The sequence below is a fragment of the Aedes aegypti genome, chromosome 1 (genome assembly GCF_002204515.2).
Source record: "Aedes aegypti strain LVP_AGWG chromosome 1, AaegL5.0 Primary Assembly, whole genome shotgun sequence".
Taxonomy (NCBI): Eukaryota; Metazoa; Arthropoda; class Insecta; order Diptera; family Culicidae; genus Aedes; species Aedes aegypti.
Genome location: NC_035107.1, coordinates 27,031,996 through 27,041,642, shown reverse-complemented (window position 1 = coordinate 27,041,642; position 9,647 = coordinate 27,031,996). Strand labels below are relative to the sequence as shown.

At 48.3% G+C, this 9,647-nt stretch overlaps 1 protein-coding gene across 4 annotated transcripts in view; it reads right to left on the bottom strand.

Moving 5' to 3' along the window:
* Nucleotides 1-782: 782 nt before the first annotated feature.
* LOC5578281 (integrin alpha-PS2) overlaps nucleotides 783-9,647 on the bottom strand; it is a 289,453-nt gene continuing 280,588 nt past the window's right edge. For all 4 annotated transcript variants that reach the window (XM_021839218.1, XM_021839221.1, XM_021839219.1 and 1 more), the window contains 4 exons: nucleotides 5,546-8,306; nucleotides 4,644-5,356; nucleotides 4,091-4,581; nucleotides 783-2,341 (listed from right to left, as the gene is read on the bottom strand). In XM_021839218.1, the coding sequence (XP_021694910.1) occupies nucleotides 2,249-2,341; nucleotides 4,091-4,581; nucleotides 4,644-5,356; nucleotides 5,546-8,306 (4,058 nt within the window). In that variant the 3' untranslated portion in view covers nucleotides 783-2,248. The remainder of the gene's footprint in view (nucleotides 2,342-4,090; nucleotides 4,582-4,643; nucleotides 5,357-5,545; nucleotides 8,307-9,647) is intronic.

Here is a 9,647-nt window from a genome sequence, read left to right as displayed (position 1 = left end):
CTGAGAGGATTTCTCTTGAAATCCTGAGAGGATTTCTCTCGAAATCCTGAGAGAATTTCTCTCGAAATCCTGAGAGGATTTCTCTCGAAATCCTGAGAGGATTCCCTCGAAATCCTGAGAGGATTCCCTCGAAATCCTGAGAGGATTCCCTCGAAATCCTGAGAGGATTCCCTCGAAATCCTGAGAGGATTCCCTCGAAATCCTGAGAGGATTCCCTCGAAATCCTGAGAGGATTTCCCTCTAAATCCTGAGAAGATTTCCCTCTAAATCCTGAGAGGATTTTCCTCGAAATCCTGAGACGATTTCCCTGAAATCCTGCGAGTATTTCTCTCGAAATCCTGAGAAGATTTCTCTCAAAATCCTGAGAGGATTTCCCTCAAAATCATGAGAGGATTTATCTCGAAATCCTGAGAGGATTTATCTCGAAACCCTGAGAGGGTTTCTCTCGAAATCCTGAGAGGATTTCTCTCGGAATCCTGAGAGGCTTTCTCTCGAAATTCTGAGAGAATTTCCCTAGAAATCCTGAGATGATTTTCCTCGAAATTCTGAGAGGATTTCCCTGAAATCCTGAGAGTATTTCTCTTGAAATCCTGAGAAGATTTCTCTCAAAATCCGGAGAGGATGTCCCTCAAAATAATGAGAGGATTTTCCTCGAAATAATGAGAGGATTTCCCTGGAAATCCTGATAGGCAAGTGTTGCCAAAACCACTTAAGAATAATCGTACCACGCGACCCAGCTCATGGATTTTCACAACTCACAATAAACTGTTCCCTCGAACCCGTACGGGTGTTATTTTGATTTATTTTCGTTCATTCATTCGAGTTTTTTCGCTTTCACAAAGAAATAATTAATATTTACACATTCAACGACGAAGATCATTACGGGGTTACGCTGGAGATAGGGCAAAGGAAGGAGAGATTCATAGGCGATAAAGAAAAAAAACTAAAATCTAAACTCGCGGAAAGAAAAATGGCTCGTTAAAAATACATTGCTCTAAAAATATGGTTTCCCCTATGTTTAAGTAAATAATTTACAGTTTCGGAGCTTACTGTACAAATCTTGTCGTAGTTCCAGCCAGAAAATGACCCCTTCAAACTCAACGAAACATCAACAGTTTCAACTACTTCACTCTGGCCATGGCACCGAAATTCATCCAACCTCATAAAATGTTTCCCTTTCCGATCACGTTAAAAAGTTCACAAACAGTTTTAGGCACTTGCTGTCACTTATGGAAAAAGATACATATATTCTGCTTCTCCTAACGGTTATTATAATTCTACACAATAAATAACTACCGTGGCGAAGGGTGGTTCGCCCTGCGCCAAGGTCACAACCTAACCTAGAATTCGAAACGGGGCCTACTGTGCGCGCGCTCGGTAATGGCGATCCAAGCAGTCCATGACAAACCATTCAAGGATCGCCATTACCGAACGTGCCAAACATCCAAAAAGCTGAGATATTAGTTCGCCTTAAATAGTCGATTCCACGTTAAAATGTAAGTAATATTGCTCTTAATGGCGGTTGCAACTTGGATCCAACTTGGTTTGTCATTTTGCTTCTGATTGCACTACTAATATATGTAAATTGAGATTAATCGTATTACTTTCTCTAAACTCTATAGTCAGCGGGGACAAATACAAAACGGTGAGTTAAAAAAATAGAGTAAATCAATCAAATTGACTAGTTAGTTTTACACCTTACGAAGAAAGTGGGCTGCCGCGTGTCAGAGATTCGTCGTTTTTGGCAACACTGCCAGCTAAAATTTCCGGACCAAAATCGCAGCAACCCGATTAAATGTTTCCCACCGATCGCAGCGAAAACAAAACGATAATTAAATACCTTTGATCTACATTGCTACTAAACACGCTATACTGTCTCTGTTCTCTTCCCTCTAATGGCAGACTTCGATGTCAAATAGTCGAAGTTTTCTAAGAAAAGGAGGAAAAGTTACCTACACGCCGAAGCGGATCTCGATATCGCATTCTCAATTCTACAGTTCGAAGCTCTTTTTGTTCGACCGTCGTCGAAAGATGACAGCACAATACTCTGGCAACACTGCTCCCCCACTTAATCTCATGTGTTGCATCGGAGCAAACCAGCGCCTACTGTTCTACAGTATGATCGCTCTGGTTTTGCTCTAGCTGTCGCGTTAAATATTTAAGCGTTTGATTAGCTGCTGTCGTTCTACGATTTCTCGTATTTGTCATTCCAAATTTGAAAAAAAGAAATCTATTTCCTTCCGATGGTTTATAGGTGCTCATCACCGTGGTAGTTGCCGTTGCGATTCAGCGGTTGTCGTTCCTGCGAGTCGGATGGTCGATTTCGGTTGAAGAAACCACACTGAAATGAAGGAAAAATGGTTAACTTGTATTCTATTCTGAGTGTTGATGAAAGAATGGCAAACATGGCAACACTGCCATTGTGAAAAAAACAATGTTTGGTTTTGTAATGGCTTAAAAAGGCTTTTGGTTGGCTTTGAGAGGGCTTTGGACTGGCTGTAGTAGACTTGGACTTGGACTAGGACTAGGACTAGGACTAGGACTTGGACTTGGAATTGGACTTGGACTTGGACTTGGACTTGGACTTGGACTTGGACTTGGACTTGGACTTGGACTTGGACTTGGACTTGGACTTGGACTTGGACTTGGACTTGGACTTGGACTTGGACTTGGACTTGGACTTGGACTTGGACTTGGACTTGGACTTGGACTTGGACTTGGACTTGGACTTGGACTTGGACTTGGACTTGGACTTGGACTTGGACTTGGACTTGGACTTGGACTTGGACTTGGACTTGGACTTGGACTTGGACTTGGACTTGGACTTGGACTTGGACTTGGACTTGGACTTGGACTTGGACTTGGACTTGGACTTGGACTTGGACTTGGACTTGGACTTGGACTTCGATTTCGATTCGATTTCGATTCGATTTCGATTTCGATTCGATTTCGATTCGATTTCGATTCGATTTCGATTCGATTTCGATTCGATTTCGATTTCGATTCGATTTCGATTCGATTTCGATTCGATTTCGATTCGATTTCGATTCGATTTCGATTCGATTTCGATTCGATTTCGATTCGATTTCGATTCGATTTCGATTCGATTTCGATTCGATTTCGATTCGATTTCGATTCGATTTCGATTCGATTTCGATTCGATTTCGATTCGATTTCGATTCGATTTCGATTCGATTTCGATTCGATTTCGATTCGATTTCGATTCGATTTCGATTCGATTTCGATTCGATTTCGATTCGATTTCGATTCGATTTCGATTCGATTTCGAAGGAAATCCTCTACGGATTTGGAGGGAAATCTTCTCCGAATTTCCAGGGAAATCCTCTCCGGATTTCGAGGGAAATCCTCTCCGGATTTGGAGGGAAATCCTCTCCGGATTTCGAGGGAAATCCTCTCCGGATTTCGAGGGAAATCCTCTCCGGATTTCGAGGGAAATCCTCTCCGGATTTCGAGGGAAATCCTCTCCGGATTTCGAGGGAAATCCTCTCCGGATTTCGAGGGAAATTCTCTCCGGATTTCGAGGAAAATCCTCTCCGGATTTCGAGGAAAATCCTCTCCGGATTTCGAGGGAAATCCTCTCCGGATTTCGAGGGAAATCCTCTCCGGATTTCGAGGGTAATCCTCTCCGGATTTCGAGGGAAATCCTCTCCGGATTTCGAGGGAATTCCTCTCCGGATTTCGAGGGAAATCCTCTCCGGCTTTCGAAGGAAATCCTCTCCGGATTTCGAAGGAAATCGTCTCCGGATTTGGAAGAAAATTCTCTCCAGATTCCGGATTTCAAGGAAAATCCTCTCCGGATTTCGAGGGAAATCCTCTCCAGATTTCGAGGGAATTCCACTCCGGATTTCGAGGGAAATCCTCTCCGGATTTCGAGGGAAATCCTCTCCGGATTTCGAGGGAAATTCTCTCCGGATTTCGAGGGAAATCCTCTCCGGATTTCAAGGGAAATCCTCTCCGGATTTCGAGGGAAATCCTCTCCGAATTTCGAGGGAAATCCTCTCCGGACTTCGAAGGAAATCCTCTCCGGATTTCTGAAAAAAAAAGTCTAGGGTTTTTTCAACACACTCACCTTCGACAGCAGGTAGATCAACAGCAGCAGGATCACCGTTCCGGCGCAGGCCGCCAGCACCACGATCCACAGCGGCACGACGTCCGGCTTGGGCGTCGGTTCCGGCGTGGCCATCACCGAAATCTCGTGCGTCTTCAGGGGCATCTCCTTCGGTCGGCCGATGTAGGGCAACCTCGTAACCCGGGCCACCGTCATCGTGGAGAAGTTGATCGCCGTTCCGGAGGAGATCTTGTGCAGTGTGTGGGCTACCACTCGCGATCGCAACGCTATGAAGGCCACGTCTTTGTCCCCGATCGGGCCGGCCATACACCGGATGATGGCACAGCGTGTGGCCCGACATTGGAGCGCTTCGTTGAGGGCTCGATCGTTCTCGTCGTCTCCGTCGATGACTTGCCGCCGCTGGCGACGGTCGAAGTGCTGGTAGTGCTTGAACTTCTGGTCCACGCTGTCGTGACCCTGGTTCAGGTGGCCACTGGTGTGAAGGCGGTAGTCTGGAAAGAGTGCAGCGGAGTCAGAAATGGTTGAATAGGACTTGATGGAGTTGATAACTTACTAGAATCGTAGTTTTTCTGCGTGTTATGTTCGTAGTATTCGTCGTACTCGTCCACGTAGTCGTCTCCGTCTTCTCCGTAGGCTGCGCTCTGCTGGTTGTGCGTGTAGGCTTGGCCGTGCTGACTTCCTCCACTCTGTTGACTGTGGTGGCTCGACCCGGAAGAGCTATGCGAAGAACTTGAGTACGTTCGACTCGACGAAGAAGATGAGGATGAACCTCCGGTTGCGGTAGTTGACGCAGAAGAACCTCCCTGTTCGTGTCCGTAGTGTCCGGAACTGCTGTGCGACTCGTAGCCAGATCCTGCGGATCCGGATATCCTTCCACCGCTGGTCCTTCGAACTTCTTCGTCGACGTTCTGGCGGTTGAGCGTTCCAAGGTCCAGAGTGGCTGTCTGGTAACCTCCTCGACCTTGGGCAATGCGTTCGATCGTTGAAATGCCGGTTACCAGATCGGGCCGAGCAGGTTCGCCGTCCTGTTGGCTGTGCATGCGGCGTCTACCGCTTGTGGAAGCTCCCGCAACGCTGGACTCACTTGCTCCGTGGGTTGCAGCGTGCGTTCGTGAGCTCAGGCTGGAAATGTCCTGACTCACGTCTTCGGTGCGACCCGATTCGCTCTTGTAGATGCCACTGCCGTAACCGGAAGAAGATCCGCTGGCATGCGAAGATGAACCGCTGACATGCGAAGACGATGAACCAGATCGTGCTGCGTCAATGCTACAGAAGAGAAGAATTGGGGTTAATATCTACAGCTAAAGTTGTTTTACACAGGAAGCAAATTTTGAAGCTACTGAGAGGGCTAACCTCGCGTACAGGCTCGCTGCGAGCCCGGCGTTCCCAGTGCAAGGCCTTGGAAAGAAACTGGCATTAGTGATCATGCATGATCCACCAAAACTGAGTACTTACTTTGCGTTTTGCCGGTATCCTCCAGATCCGGTTCGGTACGAAGAGCCACTTCCCGAAGCGGCAGACGAACTCCTACTGGCCTCCTCCTGTCGGTAGAGATCGCTGAAGTCCTCCTTGTGCAGAACTTGTCCATCGACGGCTGCTCCTGCTCCAACCCCTGCGAACGCCGCCACCGATTTCCCGTAATGCTCGGTGCTAGTCTCGGAAACGTGGACACGTCCGTCCTGTCCGCGGTACACCGTCCGATTGCGACTGGCGCTGTAGGTCACGGCTGGTCCTCCATCAACGCTGGACGAATTCCAACTGCTCGAGTAGGAATACTCCCGTGAGGATCCTCCACTGCTTCCACGACTTCCGTAACGTTGTCCAGTGGCGGCTGATTCGGCTCCTCCGGCGGCATACTGCGAATGAGCTTGAGCCGAGGCGCTTTCCGCTCGCTGACGGTGGACGTACGAGGCATCTCCCGTCGATTCCTGGTTCTCTTCCTCATCCAGCTGGCGTCGCTCTGTGTCGGTTAGGACCACTTCTCGGTGTCCGCCTGCAGCTGCCGCTGCTCCACCTCGCGAGGAAATTGATGAGCCAGTGCTTGAACTAGAACTTGAACTTGAACTTGAACTCGAACTCGTCCGGTATCCTGAACCAGCTCCAACTCCCGTACCCGACCCAGAATTTGAACTTGTATACGTAGTTTGGCGATGCACCCCGGAAACAGCTCCTCCGCTCGACGCCCCAGAAGCGCGATATTCCGTCCTCGATGCCGACTCGTGATGACTAGCGGACGCTCCGACCTTCTCCAGGTAGCTCCTTCGAGGATTCTCAATGGCCAAGTCCCGCGGGTTGATATAACTGCTCGGTTGACACTTGATGTTGCCGCTGGTTTCCGGCGGTACCAAAAGGTACATCAACGCTTCACCCTCGTTCGATTCGTACGGCCACAGGACGTAGAACTCAGCCTCGTCGATGGTCGAGGGGCCTTCGTTACGGATTTCGTAGATGTGAACCACGTGCGGACCCAGATGGTGCTCGGTCTCAGCCTCCTCGATCGTTCTGTACTCGGTGTAGTTGTAGATAAACTCTTCCGGGAGCGAGACTCCGGAGATCGACAGGTCCGTCTTGATGGTAATGCCGACGCTCTTCTCAAAAATGTTGTCAGCGTGCGATCCGTCGATCTCGGGGTTCGTGGAGTTGGCCTCCATGTAGAAATCGTAGCTCGGGGCCATGCCGACCTTGATCGATGGTGAGAGCAGTACTTTGAAGTTGACGACCTTTCCGCTGGACAGAGGATTGCCGATGTCGCACTTCAGAGTTCCGTTGGTGGCTCCGGGAGGAGTCGTACAAAGGATCGGCGTATCTTTGATTTCACCCACCTTCTCAACGCGTCGGAAGTTCAGTTCCGAAGGGATGCTCATATAAAAACCAGCTTCAAAGGCGTCTTCGCCGAAATTCGAGATGAGGACGTCAATACCAAGATGCTTACCAGATCCCAGCAGGTACTCGTCGACCATGTTGACTTGCAGGCGAAGATCCGGTATGCAGACATTGTCCGGACCGCAGTTCTTCTGGATGTTGATCGAATCCTTCTGAACTGTTCCCTTGTTCTGATCCAGAACCGGCTCAACGGTAGCTCGTCGTCGTCTCTGCTGACTGTAGCTGCTCTGTCGAAGGTTGTACTTCATTTCTACCTCAAGCGGAGTGATCTTGTCCCGGATATTCTCCGCAATGTAAACTCGCTCGCTCTTACATTCCAGCTTTCCGCGGTACAGCCTGATCGACTGGTTCCGGATATTCCTACCTTCTTCGTTCAAGAAGAACATCCGAGGATTGCGAGACTTCTTCGAGTCCAGCACCCAGGACACTTCAATATCCAAGGTAGGAGGAACATTGATCCCATTATACTTCATACACGAATTCACAACCGTGCACGGAACCTGCTTGCGATCGCGCAGCGTACAGTTGCGATCCTCCAGCGAGATCAACTTGTTCTCCGTCTCAAACAACGTACTCGCTTCCATCACGGCCACCGGCCGAGACTTGAACACCAAGGCCTTGTCCGAATCGTACGCCCCAACGACCATATCCGGGTACTGATTTCCGTCCAGATCGATTCCGCCAGCTACCGAGAACCCAAACGTGGATATCCGCGACGCCCCGGAGATGTCCTCCGCCATGATCACCTGCGACGGCTTCGCCAGCGGACCATTCGACGAACCGTGATAAACGTAGACAGCTCCCCTGCCGTGCGGCCCATCGTACGGCGCACCGACCGCGAAGTCTCCATACCCATCCAAATTGATATCGCCCAACGAGCACACCGACAGCCCGAACCTTGCCTTGGAGTTCACCCCGTCCCGGGTCTCCACCTCCTGGAACTTGTTGATCTTGTCCTGGTAGATGATGTATACCCGTCCCGTCTCGTACTTGCCCTCGTTGTTCGGCTCCGTGTACATCGGAGCTCCCACGATCAGATCGTCCAGCTTGTCCCCATCCACGTCAACCACTGCGATCGCGTACCCGAAGTACGCCCCGATCTGTTCGCCGGTGATGTTCTGCTGGTTAGTCATGTTCCACGAGAAGATCAGCACCTTGCCGAGCAGTCCACCGCCGCGGGGCATTCCCACCGCTACGCCCATCGTTCCGTCGCCGTTGAAGTCCCCAGTGGCCGACGAATACCCCAAGTAGGAGTCGTCCTCCGACGAAGTGCTTTCCCCGGTCGAGTAAACCTTGTCCCGCGGGTTGTTCAAACTGAACGAATAGATCTGACCTGGATGGGGATGTAGAAAACAGAAGCGTTAGCGTCGTTGACCTCAAACTTCATTCAGAAAGTTGTCAGCGCATATAGATTGCGACCCGAAACGGGGTAAGTGTTAGGTTAGGGGAAGAAGGTCTCCGGAGAGGATTAGCGGATAAGTAGACGGAATAAGCGCGTCCCAGGTACAATGCTGCGTACCGTTGATGGTTGAGGACGCTTGTTAGACGACTCCGAAGTCCCGTACTGGAAGGGTTCGAATCGGATTTGGTTGGTTGGTAGAAGCGGTTTGATGGTTATTCACGGTTTTATGGTAGATCTACGAACTACTACCAGAATAAAAGCTAGACATATAGAATACCTGGAAGTTTTTTGGACACTGGATTCCGCCATTTTGCGGTGACTGGTTGAGAGGTTATGGTACTATTCTACTACAACTTCAGAAGCTTACTTTACAGGCTTATTGGTAGATCTACGAAGCGGTAAGGTTGAAGTCTTGTTTTTGTTTTGTTATGACCAGATTACTGATAGAGGACTACACAACGAATGAGAAGTACTTCGAAGCATGAAGGTAAGCGGATTTCAATGGAAGTTTTGAAGCTCATGAAGAGTTATGGTTCATGATCGCGACTTGATCAGATATGTGTTATGAACAAATGGAGAATGACAAAAATGGAACATTTGTACTTTTCTGGATTGTTTGAAGTTTTGACACATGGTATCTGGCATTTTACGCTAGCATGCTATGATTATAGAATCACCCTCTTATGACATTTCTTGTCTACATCATAAATTTTATAACTGGATCAAAGTAAGCCTGGCAAAAACATACAAGTAATGTTTGTCAAAAAATTTCAAAGTTTGTGGTTTGGATATGATGGTTGAGACCTTATTTCCTCCTTTATTATAATAACTATTTCTTTTATAAGATGCATTACATGCTAATACCGGTAGAAATAACTACCGGCGATATTAAAAGTTCTTATTTTCTTACTGAGGTTTGACTCACAGAAGTGATGAAATCAAAGAGTTAACATTTCCTCTGCCATATAGTTTCTTTTGAACCGCGGGAAAATCCTTCTATGGTAGGGTAAAAGCACCGGTTTTGGCCAACCTAAGAGAAAATGTCAATTAAAATTAAATGGGAAGCCGTATTTATACTACAAATATGTCAAATGCAAGCTTTCAATCCATATTATTGTGTAAAATATCAGAAGTGAGCTATAACCATTGTTTCGCTTTGAAAATCCCGTTGGTCAATATAGGCCGACGGAACCAGTTTTGGCCAGAGATTTATCTTCGGTTCCTAAATTGGCCAATCGCATTGATTTCTCATGAGAGTGGCCAAATTGGGAG